Source organism: Athene noctua, chromosome 1 (genome assembly GCF_965140245.1).
Source record: "Athene noctua chromosome 1, bAthNoc1.hap1.1, whole genome shotgun sequence".
Lineage (NCBI taxonomy): Eukaryota > Metazoa > Chordata > Aves > Strigiformes > Strigidae > Athene > Athene noctua.
The window spans coordinates 176,328,037-176,349,905 of record NC_134037.1 but is presented as its reverse complement, the minus strand read 5'-3'; the positions used below and the strand labels follow the sequence as shown (position 1 = coordinate 176,349,905).

The 21,869-nt window shown below is 36.4% G+C and overlaps 1 protein-coding gene across 3 annotated transcripts in view; it reads left to right on the top strand.

Moving 5' to 3' along the window:
* The window catches only part of POLA1 (DNA polymerase alpha 1, catalytic subunit), a 206,752-nt gene that overhangs the window by 161,232 nt on the left and 23,651 nt on the right, over positions 1 to 21,869 (top strand). For all 3 annotated transcript variants that reach the window (XM_074929696.1, XM_074929714.1, XM_074929705.1), the window contains one exon: positions 1,607 to 1,703. In XM_074929696.1, the coding sequence (XP_074785797.1) occupies positions 1,607 to 1,703 (97 nt within the window). The remainder of the gene's footprint in view (positions 1 to 1,606; positions 1,704 to 21,869) is intronic.

The window sequence follows — 21,869 nt, the reverse complement described above, 5'->3', positions numbered from 1 at the left end:
ACAAACTATTATGAAGGAGGTAATTTCAGTGTTCTATTCAACCTGCTTCATGTGTGCAGTCAGGGAGATGTGTACCAGCAATTACAGCTGAATCTAAAAAACTAAACAAATAACTTAATCGCTGTCGTCCTCCTTTTTTCTTCTTCAGGAAGCAGTAATCAGGATTTACTAAAAATAACTGGTGTATAATAGTATAATGATGATGCATATCGTAGAATAGCTAATAAGGAATAAAATAAGCTTCTGTGTGTCTTTTTTTAAAATAGGTTCACATGAAGTGGAAAAAGTATACTGTTAAAATTTATAAAAAATAACTAAGCAGTAGTAATAGTTGTCAAATGTCTCAACATGAGTTGCTTAATAGTTATAGATACTTTATAACATGTCAGTAGAAGTGTAAATTCAGCTGAATTTAGTAACAAAACTTGGCTTGATGGGGTAGAAGAGTGAAAAGCTAAGTTAAAGCATAATTCCAATAAACAGAAATAGTTTTAGCAGTTGCTCTTCCACTGCATTTTCAAGATTGTTCCTTGTGGTATACTGAGTCGCAGTTTTACGTTGGTCTAACCACATTCTTCATTGGTTTTATAGCTCAGCAATAAAATCTTTAAGAGTTCAGACATATCTACGTGAGTACTAAATGTATTAAAATGGACACTACTTCCATGTTCGATGCTGTTATGGATATCTCATTCTTAATTAGGATTTTTGTGATGCACAAATCTTCAAACCACTGATGGCCAATATTTGAACTCCAGTACCTTAAACAGCAGGGACTGGAATGTGGTTTTATTGAACAAGAGTTCAAGAAGATTAACTTTAAAGGGTTTAGTTGTTGTGTGGGCAAGATGGATCTTGTGTCTATTCGAGCAATCTTCTAGTGCACAGAGTGGAGACAGTGATACGAATGCATACGGGCATGTACTTTTGAACTGGAGGAATAGTACAGAGGCCTGACATCACTGACATTCAGAGCATTTAATTGGATATCGTATTCCACATGTACACACCTGCAGATTTTTGTGTGATTACTAACATGCAGTAGCCTTCACAGATGTGTAGAGCAAGGTGATGACATAGCTGTAAAGGTATATATGCACCTGTTCTTATTTGAATGGCATGTTCACAATTTATGTAACCACAGCTGTGTGTGTGTGTGAAGGGAGAGAATACAGCCAAACACCTGTATTCAAAAATACACATTAATTCTTTTTCTTTTTTTGAGATCATTGCATTGTACAAGATACTAAAGCACGAAGGTTATTCGTTTGTCCCATCATTCTTATGACTTTAATCTTGTTGCTAAAACATGACTGTGATATGTATATCTATAAGAGTGGATAAATGTAATTTATGCTTTTGTAAGAACGGATAATTTTAGTATGATTTATATAAATGCTTGGTGCAAATTATGAGAAAAAGTGTAGAGATGTAGTAAAGAGATTTTGCAGCATAATAATAATAGTTCCAATATCTGACGTGAATGGAACATATAAACTGTTAGGAAAAAAACAGAAATAATTAACTTTTGAGAGTGGACTTAGAAATGGATGCAAAAGATGCACTTCTGAGTGGAGTTTTTAATTACTATGTTCTTACATTACAGTATGCTGATAAGGACTTGTACACTCAACTCTGCTTTTACCGATACATTTTTGATGTGGATTATGCAATGGATAAAGTGATTACTGAAGATGATAGAGGTAAGTTTAAATTTTTAATTAATTTACTATAGGTGAACAGCAACTTGCATGCTAGAAACTAGACCCACACATCTGTACTCTGCAGATCTGAACTACAAGGCTGTAATCTAAAACAGAAAACAGAAGAAAGTATGAATTTAGGAATCCTCTGTAAGAGGAATGTGTTGTGTTGGAGTTAACCACTGTAAAAATAGATCACGTCTTTTTTCTTCTTTTGAAGTGACTACACTTTGGAAAAAATGCTTTTCTTGCATGTTACACTATTAGAGAAATCTCTGCTTGAAGTTTGAAGAACATGTCAGCCTCAGTATATAGATTAATTAAAGCATATGTATACAACATCTAAAAGAAAAGCTAATTAAAACTTTTATCAACTATTCAACTATTAATATTGAAGAGACACTTTTTATCTGGGAGAAAATGATGGCACAAGAAAGGCACTAATGCTAATTGTCGATGAAGCTCTCTTAAATATACAGATTAAGCTAATGTTAGGAAGATTATATTTTTCTTCTCCCAATTACCATAACATTTCTGAACTAAAACATTTCTAAGCTGTAATGGATCCATGGGTTTTGTGCAGCTAAATGATTTTCAGACTGACAGAAGAGTATTTCTGAAGGTGGGCTAGTGCTTGGTTGACTTGGAATTCTGAATAAAGCCATGTTTGGTCCCACCATTGAAGTGTGTTTTCCACAGAGAGCACTTCCACCGCATCCTCTGTGCTGTTCTGTGCCTGGGAAGAAAAGGTGCTACCAGTGGAGACTACTACTCTGATAGCTGTTCTGCTGTGACATTCCTGCCCTGCATCACCAGCGAGATTGCTGGCTGATGGAAAAAGACTAAGCAAAACTCAGTCTTTCTAAATGTTATTTTGATAAGCCTTGTATGAAAATTAAAATAGTGTAACCTCTTAGCTAAAAAATGCTCAAATAAGCAAATAGTCTGGTTTTGGCCTGTTGTACTTACATTTCTTCTTTTAGAGGTTCTCATTTCCTTTCCTAATCCCTCTAAGACAGTGAACTCACTCTGGTGCGTGCAAAGTGAGAATCCAAAGGTCACATTTGTATAGCCTTCCCAGTCTAATGTAACTTTGTAGATGTACTGAAGGAATGTTATATGGTGGATGCTACTGCTAGCTGAAAGGACTTAAGAGTAGAAGAGGCTTCATGGGTGATCACATGCAATCCCCTGCTACTGCAAACCACCACATCTCTAAGGACTGCAAGTTTATGGCACTTCATTTTTGAAACCTGTGCGTGGTTCTTTCCATTTCGCTGCTGTTCAAGATGTGTCCCAGACCCTTTTTCTATGATGGCTGAAAACTCACTATGATTTTCCCATTCTAACTTGTTTGTGGCTGGTATCCATTCACTAAGTATTTTTGGGTTTTTTTCTTCCCTCATGTTCTTCACTCTGCTCTTGGAAAGAGTGGGAACATATCTATTTAATTTTAAACTGGGGCAAAGACACTCTTAGCATTCTTTGGTAAGACTTGCTCTCTGCTGCATGATCCTTCCTCTTAGCACCTTTGTGTGCAGTCTTTTCTAGGTTGAATTAATCTCTGAGTATGAGAAACTAGAAATCATGTGGTATTTTAGATGGTGTCTATCCACTGGCTCTGTAGGTTTGCTACAAGAACCTCTGCTGATGCTTATGATGCTGATGCACCTATGCCCTATTCATAGCCGTATCATATTAACTTGTAGATAAGTAATGATAGAAATCTTGAGGTTTGAGGGGGCTCTTTTTCCTCCTGTCATTTTGAAACCCTGAGTTCATATTTCAGGTTCACGGCATTTTGTTTTACTTTAATTTTCTTCATTTCATTCATTTTGGACTGATTAATCTCATTTGTAATTTTAGATTTCAAGGTTAATTAGTTATGTCTGAAAAATAGTGCGGTGGCTTCTTCATTCACATAATTTCCTACCTTCTGCCTTAATCAGAAGATGTTTCTTGGCCCTCACTGCTAATTGGAGAAAGTTCAATAAAGTTAGTTACCAGAGTAATTCTCAAGGAATTGTAAGAACTGTGCTAGGACCATCTGTTCTCTTGGAGAGTTTACCTTTCAGCATGGTGTATTTTTATCTTTTTCTTAGCTATTTAAAAGTTATTCTATAATATGCTTCAGCCAGCCAGTGATTTCAGTCTTGGTGCTGCAGCAGGTGTTAAGGCCAGATAAATCAGATTTGTTAGTTTTCCTTTGAAAAGTGGTTCTCTTCAAAGAGCCTAACTAGGTGAGTCTGGTAAACCTATGTACCATTTTGTCCCATTTTTCAGATATCTTTTAGGAGGAAGTCATCTTTCTCTTGCTCTAAAATATATGCAGAACTTGTGGATAATTGCCTGTGGCTATTTGGGTCACCTTTTTGTTTTATAGACACCAATGTTCTGTTTTCTCGTAATGTATGTTCCTGATTTGATATACTTAATTCAAAACTCTGAAGAACTGAAATAATGCTCATATTCCAATTTTCTTGTAGTTTTGAAGTGGAAATTTAGTGAAGTCCCCTTTCATAATACAAAGCTGATGTTAATTTTCCCTTGGAAGCCAAAAAATTTTGTTTCCATGCCATCATTCACAAGCCATTCTGTCCTTGACCTGTGATCAGCATCATTGCTTTTATCAAAAATGGTGGCAAAGTTTTAATTTAGATTTTGTAGATCTTTGATGTTTTCAGTCTTCTCTTTACTTTTTATGTGACTAAACCACTTATTTACTCTTGTTTTGATTTTGGTTTGTGGAAGTTTTTTGCTTTGTTTTGGGACATTGTTTTTCAAAGCCTAAATTGCATGGACTTAGAAGATTCTACCTTTTATTGCCATTTTTTCTGAGTTTTTAAAGACTGGTTGTTCTCCCTTCTTGTAGAGTCTGTTTATTCTTAATAGCAGCTTTAGGTTGTTACCCATCCTGGAGTATCCTATAAAAATAAATATTTTTCAGTGGCTGGAGATTCAAGATATAAATGTGTTTCCACTGTAGTTTGAAAGAATTCATGTCTTCTCTCATTCAGAACCTTGAGATTTCACTACAAGTTCACTTGTGATTTCTATGCTTGCCTCTTCAAAATACAAAACTTTAATTACAGAACAGGTTTTGTTTGTTCAGTTATTTATATTGAAGGTCCATACTATTTATTGAAAGGGAATCTAAAATAATAATTGTGAAATCAGTGGGAGTTCAAAAAGACATTCAACCTGCTCCCTTTTCCTGCAAGAGGATCAATACCACAGCCTACTTTTTAAAGATAGGGTAAATTTAAAAAAAACCTCTGGTGATGCAGGTTCTACAACTTGTCAGGTTTTACAACCAATTTCTTCTAGTGCTTCACCGTATTTACTATAGAGAGCTCTTTATACGTAAGATTAATTTTGCTTTCTGAAGCTTATTCCATGCACAATGGTGGATGACAATATTTTCTTTCTCTTAGAGTTTTACATATTTAAAACCTGTACGACATTGTCTACAAACTACAAACCTGAATTTTCTGGAGAAACAGGAGGAGAGTTTTCCACTTCTCTGCATATTTGGGTTTTTTATAGATCTTCAGTAGGTCAGATCTATCAGAGTGGAATATAGCAGGATTAATTAACATGTTCTGCAGACCACTCTTCTCTTTATTTACACTGGTATGGAGTTTACAACATTTGCAACGACATTGTTCACTCGTGTTTTCATTTGTGATCCACTGTAATCACCGTATAATCTTGGTCTATCTTTTTCCTGTAAAAATCAGAAATGAGCTGGTTGGTCTACATGGTGCTTCATTGTTTCAGTGACTAGTGAAGTTAGCTAGCTGTCAATTATACCATCCAGGAATATCTGGATTATATAGTTAAGGGTTCTTTAGTCCTATTATTAATAGTAGCATTTGTCTTCCAAACAAATGTTCCTGTTTACCTGGAGGTTTAAGGGCTGTCACGTTGATAACAGTTTAATGTTAACATTGTGATACAGTGCAAGGTTCTTAGTTTTCACACTACACAAAATGAAATTTTGAAATTCTTTGCTGTCTTTATAAATTAGGAACTGTTGCACAGTTAATATTGCGTCAAAAAACAATTTAATTTTCAATATCACCGTGCAAGAACCCCTGATGTACAGATACCAATAATACCATAAGAGCTGTTTGTTCTGAATTATTTTTTTAATCAAGAAAGGAAAAGATGCTTCATTGTGACTAGTAACATATTCAAAATGTTTTCAGTGCTTTCTTACACTTAGTTCTTCAAAGCTGGGTCGTGGATGTAGTCAGATATTGCCGTCTGGGTGAACAGTCAACACATTAAGAAGCAGCAGGAGTAGCAAAGAAGTAGCATCCTCTGTTCGTTTGGATGAAAAAAAGATCGGCAAACTATCAGTGATTTTAAACATGTGATGTTTAAATACATACAGAGGAGTGTGCTTGCTCTGTACACCTTAACTTCAGAAATGGAAACCAATATATTATGCCTATGTCATCAGGAGATCAAAATAGAGTGTAGTAAGCTTTATATCATTATTCCATTCAAATATCGGTATTGTTAAATATTCAAAGATATTACTGTTTTCATTTTGCTGCTACAGTAAAATGAAAACCTTTAAAAACGAAGAGAAACGAAGCCCATGTAAAGTCAGTACAGCTAGTCTGCCTCACGCAGATGTCTCTAGTTCCATCCCCCGTCCAGGCATCAAATAGAAGTCTTCATGGAAGACAAGGATGCTGCAGTCTCCTTATTCACGATGACTGCAGCATTAATATCACTGAGATTGTTTATGGTGCTGCAATTTTTTTAGAGAAACAGGATCCTGATCATAGGATTTTTTTCTGTTCCATACTGTAGAATGGGGCTGAAAGCCACCATCTTTCCACCTTCCCGTTTCTGAGAGGGAAGGTCACAAATATTGTTCACAAGGCATTTAAGTACTTCAGGGACAGAAATTGCAAAGATGCTGTGGTATATTCTTTCATGGAATATTTTCAACTATTGAGCCCATGGTTACTGGATTCCAAAAAGTCTGGGCATGTATGTTTAATGGGTAAGCAGAAGAAAGTGAGGATGGAAGTAAGAACTTTGGGAAAAGTGGTTAAATTCCTGTTTGTTAGGAAGACCTACATCTTCAAAGTATATGCCACTTTGTGGAAATAGAATATAATTGTTTTGATCATATACTTACAGACTGCAGTTTTAAAAACCAAATGAATATTTAGAGGATGTTTTCACTCTTTTATCACAGCTTGTGTGTGTGCTTCACTCCACCCCTCCATGCAAACCCCCAAAGTGCCTAGTTTACTTTATGGATGAATAAACCACAAAAATGAATTGGGAAAAATGAAACTCTTCTAAACTGTGTGACCTGGACATGAAACCATAAAATTCAGCTCTGAGTATTTGTGTGAATCCAGTCATTTCAGTGTTGGGTGTTTTTCCACAGCCTGTTCATAACTTGGTGTGCCAAATAACAGGTTGAAGTGGTTGTTTTATTTTTATAAGTCTTTGAAGGAAGACGATTTGTAATGGGGATGTTGGAAGAGCTGCTTGTCAGCGTGGTTCTGTGTATGTCCTCCTGTTGGCTGGTGACAAGTGGAGAGGCTGAGGGAGACAGGCTGGCTGCAGCTGGAGTTGAAATGATGGGCCAGAGCAAGGAGGTGTTCCTCCTCCAAGATACAGTGTGGAGGTTCAGTCAGATAAAGGGAGGAAGGCGGGTGTGAGGTGGGGCTGGAAGGATTGTGAAACTACTGTAATGAAATGGAGACTTCTGGCATCAGAACGATTAGCCACATTTTTTATCAATCTCCAGGCAGGAAGACTACAAAAAAGTACTTGTTGCAATAAATAAAAAAGGGAATATAGTCATCTACATGTGCTTTCCAGGGGAAGATAAAGAGAAATCATATAAATAACCTATGTGCATATGTATGTACGCATTTGTTTTTAAGATGGCAACAGCTGAAACTTGGCATATCTCTTTTCAGAGCGTACAGTTCGATAAACAAAGCAGTTATGTTTGCGTCACATCTCCAGACACTATCTCTAAGACTTCGGTTCACTATAGGGATGATCTCTACATCCAAGCAAACAAATACTTTTCTGCACATTTGCTGTCAAGTACTTTGTCTTCCAATCATGTTGTTTTGAAGAGATTGTAAAATAATAATTTTCAAGAATTTAATCTTTGAGTATATCTTCAGAAGCACTTGTTCATTTTTCCTTAATGTGTTGTTTTGAAGAGGAAGATTTCTGAACATTTTTTAAAAAATTTGAGTCACCGTTTCTTGAGTATTTATAAATCTCATTAACTTTTTTGAAAGCAAAAACTATTGAAAATTAGTCACTGTAGATTTTTTGACCCTTTTGAAGTAATGTATGGGCAGTTAGCTGATCTTTAAATCTTAAATTATTCTCTCATAATGGTGATACATTTTTTTTATTGCCAGTTGGACATTTTTAATGTCTTCAGTGTAACTTCTTCTCCATTCTATTTCTGCTTGTGTGGTCTTTTTGTTAAACCTACAAAATCTAAGTAAACCCGATTACACTGTACATTTCTATAAACCTTTCTCTGATCATAAAACTTAAACAGGCAGTAACACCTCTCTTGGAGATATGAATTGTTATTTCCTCTGCTTGTGAATGAAATAAATTAAAATAATGAGTGAAAACAGTTACGTGTCCACAATGTGGGAAATCTGTGGCATGACAGGAGTGCATTTACTGTGGCTCATACCACTGATAAAATGAATTTGATTAATGAAGACTGTTTTTCCTTGCATACTGTATTAATGTTGCAGGTGGCATGAAGTAGTGGCTTAACTAACTTCTGACTCCTCATGAATTACAGAGGTTGTTTGACCTCTGTAAATAAATATCCTGCTGCTACTGATAGATTATTTTTTTTCTGTATGTGGGAAAAAGTGAACAGAAATATCTTCTCATTTGTACTTAAGGATTTTTTTCCTACTTAAGTATATAGATATAGATACATGCTTGTAACCCATGCAGTGGTGTAGTCCATCTAATGTCATCTGTCTCCTTTGTCAGTTCTCTTGTGAATTTCTCTAAACAAAATATTTTTTAAAGCTCTTTTTTCTTCACTGTTTCTTTCTCATCTGCAACTCGGACTTTTTTTTAATAGGTTTAATCTCTGTTAATAAAGATTGGGATTGTTTTTTGATGGGAGACAGTTATGTCGTTAAATGAAAGTCAGAAGTTACAAGGCTTCTTATAATGATTAGTACTACACACAGCAGTAAGCGCTTTTCTCTAGTGGAGAGTGCAAGACTAGCGTGTTTTTCCTTTAGAATACCCTTGATTTTGATAGATATGGCAGAATACTCAAAAATAAAAATTTTCCTGTCTTTCAGGTACCAGAATTCTGACATCAATGCTAATTTAAAAAAAAAATGTAATAGCAATTGTAAATATAAAAAATTTAACTCTGTATAATCCATTTGGTATACATGTGCCTAGGCATCAGAAGGATAATGTAAAGCTGAGTCTTTAAAGAGATTTTTAAAGAGATACAATTATCTGTTTGATTTTTAAGTCTCATAAGAAACGTATTTTAGAACTTGCCAGTGATGGCTCATAATCACTTTGATATTTTGAGGAAAATGGTAGCTTTAAACAGATGATACAGAATTTATTTTTAAAAATGTATTGTGCTTATACAGTTGATGGCTTTTATTTCCATAATGTTTTTTACTACATAATTATACATCTTAATTACGTAATTACCGTCATAATTATTATGTAATTACATGTAGTTCCACTAATTACAAAATCAGGAAGTGTAATTATCTACTAAAAACTTTCTGAAATCTTATTTGTTCACTAGAGATTATTTAAAAGACCAGTGACCTACTGAAGATGGTGTACAGTGCTGTACATAATACAGCTCTCCTTTTGCCTTTCTTCATGGACAGTACAATTTGAGAGGGTTGTGGAAGGACTTTCATGTCTGTACTTCCCTTAAAATTAGGTTGGAAACCTTGACTGTATTGCCTGCAAATTTGGAGCCTCTTAATTTTTGTCATTGATACCTTATATCTTTAAAGATTCTGTAGCTTAACTTCGGAAGTTGCATAGTTTCAATCAACACCTTTGTAACTTCCTTATTTATATTTTGATTTAAGGTATATGGTTCAGGTACCTGGTGTCAGCTATAAAGATGTTTGGAAAAGTATTGTTTATGGCTGTTTATATGTGGAGTGGAACCTTGACTCCACAAAAGACAGGGAGAATGCACCTGATTTCTCATGGGCCAAAGATTTTTTTTTTTTTTTTGAGTAAAACTGCTTTTTAAAAATTTATTTTCTTGTGTCAATATATGTTCATGTCTGGATGCTGATGTATTACTTACTGTTGCACATACTTGGTTATAAATTTGTCTAACAGTGCAGTTTGAAACCAAAAATGGTTTACTGCATGTTAGAGAAGAGAAAATTATTATTCAGGACATTTTGTGGTTCTTTTGTCATGATATTTTATTAAAACTGGGCAGATAGAAACTCCATTTTCTGTATATTACATAAGTCATGTGCTGCCTTGGGTAGATGGAATGAAGAGTAGTGTAAACGTTAGATTTGGTGATGTTTTTCATTCTGTAACACTGTGAGGTATCAAAATGACATCAGAAATACAAAGCTTTCTCTCAGCACTCATTGTGACAGCAAACATGCATTTATTATGTCACAGTATTTAAGCAAGCCACCAAGGGGAAAATACTTTCAATTACAGAAAACAGAATTCATATTAAAGGAATGATGTAAGAAAGTAAGTGATCACAATTTGTGATACTAATAAAAAGGAAGAACATTGTAATCTCTGTGTCAGAAGGGAAATGGTGAAAGAGGAACATGAAGAAAACATGTTACTGGAATATTGAAATTTCTGTGGAACATCACAAGCCTTAGTACTGTGTTGCGTGTGTATCGTTGCTTAATTTTTCTGTGCTTATTACATAAGGCAACTCTTTTATTGTATACTTGCCAAAAGCTATTTTAAGCTCTCAAACTTGACCTGGGTCTGCAGGTAACGTGAATCTGTAATCATCTTGATGTTAAATGAATTGCCTCAACTCACATCTGCTAAGCGTACAAGTCCTAAGGAGAATTTGTCTCCAAACCAGTTTGAATTATATTGACCTTTAAAATAAATACATAGAGTCATTATTTGTGAACACAGATTGTGAAAACAGGATCCTTATTTGATCTCCAAGGTTTAAATTAATGCCGCAAATAAAATTATTTTAATTATAATACTTACTGAAGTATAATAACTGCACAGGAGACATTTCTTTTGAAATATCTTTCTGTATCCTTAACAAACAAAGGATTTATATCAAAGACATGATAAAAATATAGTTATGCTCTTTTCTCTAAGAAATGGATGGAGATAAATTGCTCTCTTAGTTAAGAACTAGAAGGCCATGTAGAGAATAGCATAACAGAAAATATTTGGTTTAGTCCATAGGGGATACAAAAATGGTGCATGATATATGTATAAAAATGCAGCACAAGACAGAGAAGTGTCTAAATGCAGTTTAAATTTGGTTTATTAAATCAAAAAACACTTCCCTTCATAAAGGAGTATGACATTTTTGTCATCTCTCTATCAGAAGAATGTGGCAGTATCAACCAATCCAGATTGATCTATTTCTGGGGGGAAAAAAATATTGAGCACTTGAAGCCACGGGTGTTACTGCCATGAAAATAAAGCGTGCACAAGTAACTGTTTGGAGTCATATTTCAGAAAAGCGTGTGAGTGCAACTGCTACCTCATTGCCTCGCAAGCCATGCCTCCACTTGCACGTTCTTTCTCGGCAAAGCCACACTTGCTCCATGACAAAGAGAAGACAGGATGCAAAGGGAGAGAACCACCTCTCTTTTTTTTTTCCAGTTATTTTGAGGATCATCTCTTTGTAACAATCTGATTACCAAATTTCATGTTACAAATTACCAAATTTCAAATATCAGGCTCGTGTAGTTCCATATTGTTCTTTTGAGAACAAATGAGTCTTCTGTGAGATGCCAAAACATGGTTCAGCCTTGGGGAAAAAATACAGCAGGACACTCATCTGTCCTGTCCTGTCCCTCTTCTGTGAGGGGGCTTAGATGGGTGAGAGGGGTGGCTGGTCAGGTTAGGGAGCTCTTTGTTTTTATCTAGCAGAAATGATTTTGGAAGAAGTTGATTTGATCCTGCCAGGATTACAACTGTCAAATGCATATCAAAATGTTTTCCTATCTTATATTATTTAACTCAGAATATAATAATGTAATTATTTTGACATGAAAACGTTACGTGCTGTGGTATTTCCACTTATCTTTAAATAGACATTTTTCACTTTGTGAGAGATGCATGCAGTAAGACAAAACAAAAAATGAATAAAAGGACTGAGTGACAGCCTAAGCTAGTTTATTTAGATGATAAAAACAAATAATATTATTAAATCATTTAGCTACTTACGATATTGTTTTATATTTCTGGTGTAACAGTATATGTGGCATAAATAGCCAGCACAACATAACAGTAGCATGTTTATCAGATTAATATTTTTCTTAGAAATTGTGTTACATATTTTGGGAGAAGGGCAAAGGAGCATTAAAGGGAAATTCAAAAATACGTATTATTTTTGACACTTTCACACATCATATACATGTGTAGTCACCTTAGCTTCTTTTGACTTTTTTTCCTAGAGCTGAATCTGTAGTTTAAAACATCCTTAATGAAAAATAGTGGTGAGTGACCAAAACAAATACAGTTAACATACTTGCTAAGAATATTAGCTACCATGCTTTTTAACAGTAATGGTAAACTGTAGTAACCAAGACCTTGATGTGGAAAACTTTTACTATTTCATAGTTTATATTTGGCATTGTACAGGAATCAATGGATTTGAAATTGGTTATCATGCATGCAGTTTCATGATAACTTGACACATAATTCAATTGTTTCAAATATTACTTAATTTAGGAAGTCAAAAGTGTAGCTTCTTTGTTGGAAACAATTATGTCTATAATTTTGCAAAAGCAGCAGATGTTGGAACATAAAATGAATGCATGTGGTGAAGCACAACTGCTGCAACTCTTTTAGTAGCTGCATTTAGAAAGAAAGAAAAAGAGCTTCATATCTGAAGGTTTAGTTTCTGAAAATCTGGATGTAAGTTTATAAGCAGTATTTCTATTTGTTCCTTTTCTGCTCTCCAAAGATTTATCAGCTGTTTCCTAGTTTGAGCAATACTTTAGATACCACAGTGATGCAAGCAGCCGCAAAGGTGACCTGGTTATAAGGACACAGGAAAAAAATATTTTCTCAGGGTTTCCAGAAAAGGAAAACTGTGATACTGAGAAACTGCACTGAAGTGTACATGCCTTTCTGAAGTTTTGAATATGATCTGAAGTGTCTGCTTCATTTTTGTTTTATTGTATTGCTGTGGCAAATTTTAAACATCAGAAGTATCCTGTCAGGAGTTCCTATTTAGACAAAACATGCATTTTGTTTCAGTATTTAGTCTATTAACATATGAGCATGCCTCTGTTTTCTAGTAAGTAACAGAAAGGATCCTTTTTGTTCTATTATGGCATTTGACACTTGGGATTTTTGCATGTATTCTCTGTCCTATTAGTGAATACCAATGATGCACTGACCCATAGGGTGTAGGTGACCAAATATGCCTTATTTTAAGTTGTTCTTCCAGCACCCACTTTTGCCTGAGTTACCAGTGGGTTTTGAGATACCTGTGACATGGCTGGCTGCTGCTCTCACTGCTTCTCCGTTTCCAGGTATCTCTGCTGCCTTGGCAAAAAGCGCTCGCTCTCACTCATGTAGATCCTGTGTTTGCTCAGCTCTTCCAATGTAAAGATACGTTTCAGAAAGTGAAAGTATTCCTAAGTGAAAAAAAAAGAAGCAGTTCAAGTTATGGCAGCCACGGTAAAATGTTTGTCTTCAACTCTACTATAGTACCTAGTACATGTAGTATAAGAGAGTGCACCTGTAGTCCCAGTGCATCGGTGCATTCTGGTTTTCCTTCCCTCAGTTCTGTTAACTGCTTTTTAGGGGGGGGGAATACAATCATCAGGATAGATTTTTTTTTTTTTTTTTTTTTTTTTGAGAAGTGATAGGCATGCTAGGCTTTCAGGAGTCCTTATCTTCACTTCTTTTTTTCTTTTTTTTTTTAATAGTCTTACTGTTTAGAGATTCTTTGGAAAGAGCTTGTCACTTGCTGCATGTTTTAGACCCACATTCTTCCAGGGATTGAAGTGCTGGCACTTTATTGGCACTAAAGCTTTAGGCCTACCATTGGGTTAGCATCCTTCACCAAAAATTAGATGTGCAAGGACAGTAACAGTACACTCAGACTTTACAAAGGTTTTATGAGGATAAATGCAAGACAGGTAAGATATAACCACAGATTACAAAATAAGATAAATGGGTAATTACTATGGTGAAGCCTTATGTTACACATTCATACATTAGAATGTCTTTCAGTTACTTGTCTGTGTGTGTCTACCCTGACTGTAAAAGCAGTATTAGTGGTTCAGCATTACACTGCAAAAGTTATGTTGCACTTTGAGAGGACTTGAGTTGTTGAGGATTTTTTGTAACGTAGCAGTTACAGAGTAAACCTTCCTTTTTCATGGGGAGAGAAGAGTTGTGGGTTTTATTTATTTGTTTGGTCTTTGCTTCTTAAGAGACAGGTAAAGAACTTCCAGTTGTCACATCCAAATCCATGGCACTATGTTGGTACTGTAATCAAGGGCCCAACAAAATATTAATACTAAGGTCACTTTTTATTAGGCTGTCATAGGGATTCATGTGGGGGGTTTTGTTGAACAGCTTGTATTTTATAAAGGAAAGGAGAAATTTATGTTCTGAATTACACAAGGAAGGAGGATTAGTGCAAACAAAGAATAAAGACATAACAAACCAGATGTATTAAGTGAATCTGGCAAAACAACAAAATTCACAATACAAAAAATGCAGGACAGAGTCTTTTAGAAATAGAAATGTGGAAGGATTTGGAGAGGCCACAATAAATTAAACTAATTTGCAGGACAGCTTGACAGTGAAATAGTTCATTACAAAATGTAGCCTTTATTTTTATGTTTTGTTTGAATCCAGTGAGGTTAAAATTAAGTCCTGCATTTCCATTAGGAGCTCCCCAAACTTGAATTGCATTATGGGTGTACTTGTCATCCTGTGAGAAGTTTTTCTTGATGAGGGAAGTGTTAAATAACATCTGTATGTATGTATTACTGAAAACCATTGCACGATCATAGTCAGAAGCCTTACATTGGCATTAGTAATCTCTGAAAGAATTCTAGAGTTAGAGTTGTTTGAAAAGTGGTCATTTTGTATCTTGTTCTGGATGTGGAAAGGGGGAGGGGAAAAAGTCTGGAAAAGTATGTGGTAAAGTTGTTGGGTTTATCATACTCTAAACATAAAATACTATTTGGGAGGAAGTCTCGCTGCAGAAATCAGCAGTTTTACAGATGGAGTACATCCTTCTTGGGAAGTTTCTTCAGCAGTTGCAAGCTGATGTTTTTGAAATGTCTGGAGTAGGCCAGTATTTCTGTTGAATAGTACATTTTTGAAGGCCATTATTATGATAAACCATGTTCTTAGCATAATTCAAATTGGTATATATACTTTGGTTTTAAAAATTTAGTTCTTTTGCAGACTGTGAACTACAAATGGCACTCAGGAAAAAAGGTACTGTTGAATTTACACAGAAATTTTTACATTTAAGACTTTCCAGCAATTCTGATGCTTTGTGTTAACAACTGGGTCTAACTGGGAGAGGCCCAAGGAATACCTGAAGGTCAAACAAACTTTTCATTATAAAGCAAAGCTTTCTAGTGCAATATATCCCAATTATAAAGATTATATAAATCACACCACTGACAGGTCTTCTATACAGTAAGAAGCCACCCTTATCTTTTCAGCTGATATACATTGCCTTTAAAAAAGAGGGTGAGTGATGGTTTAGGAAATGAGCTATAGTAGGCAACAGTAGCGAGCTCAGGAATGAGTGGGGGCATGCATAAAGGTTTTCCTCGCTTTAGAGGAAATCCATCTGATGCTTTGCTTTGGTAGGTGCAAAGTGGGGAGAGGAGTAAACAGAAGATACATCATCTTTCCATGAGTAGGATTTTCTGCTCAGCCATAGATGGTCCACCACTGGATAGGCCTCCCAAAGCAGCGTGTATATGGTAATATTTGAGACAAAATTTGTCGCTTGCGCTGCATGCGCAACAGTGAGGTCCTAGTAGAGATGCGACCTGAATACTGTTAAAATATAACGTAGCTCAGAAACCCCAAGGGTCGCGGTTCAGATCAAGAGACTGCATACACTTCCCCTCTCTACTGGCAGTGATGATGAACTAAGATGTTTCTGGTGCCAAGACTGTAAGAAGTGACATTTTGTATGAACGCAAGAGAGGTGAGATCCACTTCTGCACAGAAGATACCACTTCAGCCTTATCAAGAGTATCCCAGAATGACTTGAGGCAAGGAGCACCTCTGGAGATCATCTAGTCCAACACCCTGCTCAGAGCAGAGTCAGTTACAGGAGGTTGCTCAGGGCTGTGTGCACTTTGGTTTTGAGTATTTCTACAGATGGAGACTCTGCAGCTTCTCTGGGCAACCTGTTCCACCATTTAACCACCCTCACAGTGAAAAGGGAAGGTACGCTTATCTGGAATTTCTTGTATTTCAGTTTATGCTCGCTGCCTCCCGTTCTGTCACTAGACACCACAGAGCGGAGTCTTGGTCCGTCTTCTTTACTACCCATATCAAGTGTTTATACAAATCGATGAGGACCCCTGCCTTAAGCCTTCTCTTCTCCAGGCCAAGCAGTCCCAGCTCTCTCAGCTTCTCCTTGTATGATGGATGCTCCAGTCCCTTTAATGTAATTATCTTTATAGCCCTTTGTTGGACTTGATTCAGTAAGTCCATGTCTCTCTTGTACAAGGGACCACGCACTTCAGGTGTGTCTCAACAGGGCTGAGCAGAGGGGTGGGTCATCTCCCTCAGCCTGCTGGTGATCCTCTGCCTAATGCAGCTGAGGGTGCTGTTGGCCTTCTTTGCTGTATCATGTTCAGCCTATTACAGAGTTACTGTGTGAACAAGGCCTCTGCTGTTCTCTTACTGTCTATGTAGAGCAAAGCAGGCATTCCACACCAAATGTTAGTATTGAAGAAAACTCCCTGCAAAGAAATACACTTAATCTCCACGGCTTTGAGATCTCAAAGTTCAAGCATTTGTATGTGGATTTATCAGCCTGTGTAGGCGGAGAGAATTGGACAGTTTTGGGACATGGCTCATCTGGTTTGTACTAGGCTGGTATGAATCACATCCGAGAAATGCCTCCTGTTTGGTTATAAAGGAGACCCAGGGTGGCTAGTTCAGATCTAGAAAGTGGTATTCCTGGAAAAGTTATATCAGAGACCTAGTCCATGAATTCACCATGTTAGATGCCAAATGTGAAAAATTGTTATGTACAGCACTCCAGTTGCCTCAAGGTTTTTCATCAAGGAATAAAAAATAGCATCAAAGTAGTTTCCTTATCCTTCTACAGTTTTAACCTCTGTTGGCTGAAGCAAAGTGAGAAGATCATGGTGCTCTGAAATAAACCAGTTCTGCATCCCAGAATGGCGTCTTTGAAGTATATGTAGCTAATTGTAAAGACTCAGGGAAAAGCATCTAGTCACAAATGTTAACCACAAGGAGGCAGAATGCCGTAACTCCCATCACTCCTTCAGAAAAGTCTGTTGTGAGGTCTGCAAACCAGACTGTTAAAAAGCACTTTCAGTTCTGGCTTCTGTCACAGGAGCAGGCTGTTGTTTTGTGGTTATTTGTAGAGAAGCAGAGGGTGTAATTCTTCTGAGCTCCTGCTGTTTTTCAAAGGGACAAGTCTAGAGACTGAACTTCTTGTATGGGGTCATTTGGAAATTAATTTACCATTTTCAAGGTGAATAGCTATTATCTATTAATAGCTATTCTTTACCCACAAAAGATTTTAGCAGTTAAAAGTCAACTCCATCAACCTCTGCTTTTTCATATTCAGTAAATACAGGGATTTTGATAACTCCAGACGAAGTTATCCAAAGGAGGAGTTTAATATTCTACAGATCATAGAACATAATCTTTCTTCTTTCTGCTTGAATGTCAAGCATGAAAAAGGAAAAAATACATTTACAAAGTTGATTTAAGAAGGCCATTTACAATATATTTCCTTGTAACAGGGCAGCCTCAAGTAATCCATTATTTTACTTGTAGACCCTCTTTAAGGAGGGTGGAAAACAAACGGCACACATGGATTTGTAAGTGTATCAAGTTAGTACACTAAGATCAAAGGCTGCCTCTGCATGAGGGACTTTGCACATTCTCTTCCAGATCAGCTGCAACATCAAGGACAGGAAAATCTGCAAAGCATTTTGTTTGCTATGTGTTCAATCTCCTGTCATCTGCTAATGCAGTCTTTGTCAGAAAGTACTTAATGTTGTGGTACCCAAGTAACCTGCTTCCCTGTTTCACGTCCATTGTTGTGCTGAATACATATCTCCTATATTCCTTGTTCAAAATTGCTGACTTCTCACAAATTGGAGATCATCAGCAGACATGATTCCCTAGGGGAGAAAGAAAACAAATGTATTGACATCCTAGTAGTGGGGCTGGTTGCATCAGTGGGACAGAGTATGTTGTTGTGTCCTTGATGTATTATTGGCAGCTGAGCTTGTGATCTCTCACTATTTCAGAGTGGCCGGTCTTATGTTCCATTGAAGGGCAGGACAGAGGATACAAATTCTTGTAGGTCATATGGGTGGGGGTCTTTGAAAAGAAAGAATTTGCCGACCTCTGTATCAGAATAGCTGCAGGTGTGTGTTTTATCCACTCTGTAGTGTCTTGTGATGAATTTGCAGGATTCAGGAGGAGCACTCAGGAAGAAACAGGAAAAGACAAGTTGTTTTAGAAAATGTAAAATGTTTGGGTTTCATTTTTTTCAGAAATTGACCAGTGTATTAAAACAGAATAATATATTTCTTAATGTGACTGTATGCTAGGTTAGAGCAGGGGTGATGTTCCCAAGTGCTGTAGCCTGGTGGTTCTTCATCTTTCCAGTTGCATTTCCCCAGTATGGCAAGTTAAAGTTGGCAGGGAGTAGTTTGTCATGTTGCTTTGTGAAAGGCTTGCTTTTCAGGAAGTTTGCCCAAGTTGTTTTCCTGAAGAGGATATAAGCTTCACCAGGAGTGGACAACAGCTGGTGGCTTTCCATGTGCGTTTTGTGAAGTGAATAATTATTTTTTTGATTCTTCATCTTTGATAAAGTCTAATTAAATTAGGAACAGGTCACACGTTTGCCAATAATGGTTTCTTTTTATTCCCAGTTAAATCTCATACCTGTGAAGATGACTGTACTAAAAGCATTCCCTTGCAGTTAGTGTGCAGGATCATGACAAAGGATAAGGGGTAGTAACAGTGGAGTATTTCAACTCTTGTCATGTGAAAGGGGAAAAGATATCCCTCTGTCAGTGTGTGTTGGGATGATTCTTGCATATCGTCTGTGCTGTTAGCATACAGAGTTTGTAAACCAGCGTCTGTAAGCCAGTGGTACTAGAGAACTGGATGTTCCCAGTCCCAGATACTAGTGGTAACGAACACCAGGTGACTGTAGCACCAGCAACTCAGAAGAGAAGTTTGACTCTGTAATGCACAGGAGTTTTCTAAGGGGGTGTAAGTACTTATTACTGATAAGCCTGACAGGAAAAAAAAAAGAGGGAGGGGGGAAGGTGTGTTTTAAAAATTCTGTATTAGTAAAGCACATGAGTATATCCAGGAAGAGCAGTATGTTGGCAATTTCTATTTTAATACATATCTTGAAGGTGCATAGACAGTTGCTATGTGCCTCTAGGTATAGGTCCCCTGCAAGCAAGTACTGCAGTATTTGTTGTTCTACAGGATGATGTAGGACTCCTCTGCATGTGGTCTGAAAGAATCATGTGTTGGGCAGCCCTTCCAGAAATATCTAAGCAGCCGGGTTCTGTGGGATTTTTTTCTCGAATGATTTAAGTTACTAAGAATTACACATTTGTCTTGCTCCTCACAGTCAGATAAACATTTAATTTAAGGTGGGCAGGGGTTTATTAAATGTTTTTATTTTTGGAGTACAGCATGTTCCCTTTAGGGGAGATACACTTCATCTTACCTTTTTTTGCTGGTGCTTTGGGGATCTGTTTTGCCTCCTAATGTGTAAAATATTGTGTGGGAAGTAGGTGAAGGTGAGTAACGTTGAAAATGACAGTGAGTTAGATCTCAGACATTTGAGACTGTCACAAAAGCTCAAATTTTAAAAATGTGTTGTTACAGTGTTGATTTGTAGCTAACAGTCTACCGCTTAACTTGGGATAAAGCTAGCTGTTATCAAGTAGCTGAACAAAAAGTCATGAGTAAGTTGTGCCAAGTGTTTATTAAATATAGATTTATCTCTTAGGATTTCAAGCTTTTTGGGTGAAATACTTCATGTGGTGGTTGTTCTTTGACCAAGGGTGTGGGCTTTGTGGTTTCATCATAAGTAAATTAAAGCAACATCATTTAATTGTGGCCACATGCTTCATCCAAAACAAGATTACAAATGGCATTTTTATTTTGTTTATAGTTGATCTTTTGTGCAGCAGCAGGTGCTTTAGTCTGTTGTCATCTTCCCTGTTTTAGTGACTGTTTTTTGACAGAGCAATTTGCTTTCAGGTGTCTTGTTTTACTTTTGCGTATACTGTCCTTATGTCTGATGTTGTGGGAAAGTAATTTCCTCAAATCGGCAATGGTAATGATCTGAGTAAGTAAATGGCAATTGAATTTCAAGTCTTCCAACAGTGCTGATGTGCTGATACACCAGATCATCATTCTCCAGAAAAGGCTTGTCTACCAGTCATCTCCTGTTACAATCTAAGATATGTTTTGGATAATTCTGCTTGATTTGAAACGCTTTCAAAAATTTCCTCTCATGCAGATGCTAATTAGTGACTGCCTGAATGGATGCAGTCTGGTAAGGTGGTGTTCCATTTGTAAGTTAAATTTCAGTCTCATTAATCAGAATTAGTTTCAGTAGCTTCTGGAAAAATTTTCTCAGCCAGATAAAAATGTGCAGCCTCCAGGACCAAAATTCACAAAGTTAAGGTATGGCAAGCATGACAGATATGGTAGATAAGACAACATTGCTCTCAGTATTTTTTGAGCGGGAAATAATGAGATCTATGTACTTTTAATTAGGTGAATTATATATGAGCTTGTTCTGCTTTTGAAAGTGTGTATTATTTGCATATGGCAGGCTTTATACTAAGTTATTAGTAATCCGTGGACTTATTTGATTGCAGTCAAATATGCATATTTAATATGTGCAAGAACTCATAAAATCCATTTAAATGTGAAATACAATTGAAACATCTCATAAAGAGCAGTCAAACCTATGAAGTCAAGTTACAGTGGGTTATTGCTGTTAGCGCACCACCTGACTGCACCTTTTTATGAGAAATTTGATCTTTCTATTTGAATTTTCTGGCTTTTGTAGTTTTAAACAATAACTTGATGTGTAAGACGCTTTTACTAGAAGAATTCCTTTCCGCTATCCTTTTTTTAATACTGCACGGCTTTAACTGTTTTTTATTATTTTAAGAGTTGCGATTGTGTAAAAAACAATTAATTACTTTTGAAAGGAGGCCATGTTACCAGCTGTTGATAGGTCTACTTACATCTCTTTTCAGTGTTTTTGTGAACAACTGATCAAATTAGATTCGTCACTCTTGGCTTGCGGTGATTTTAAATTGAAATGGAATATATTAAAGCAGCCAACCACGCTGATTATATTGCAAGCCTCATTTAATTTCATACATTCACACATTATAGTGAAAAGCAGGATTTTTTTAAATGCAGGATTGTGACTGTACGTTTAGCAGCTCCAAAGGTCATCTGTAATCGGTGCATAATTTATTAGTGTTAGGTATCTCATTTCTGAAAGCACATTCCACAATACTACATATACATTAAAGGTGGAGAGTGAAAAAATCAAATTGTTATCATTTCACCAATACGCTGCTCTTGATACCATCCAAGTCGTTACTGATCAGTAGGCTGCTGCATTGAAACCTTCATACATAATTAGACAATTGTTATCCATAGATCACA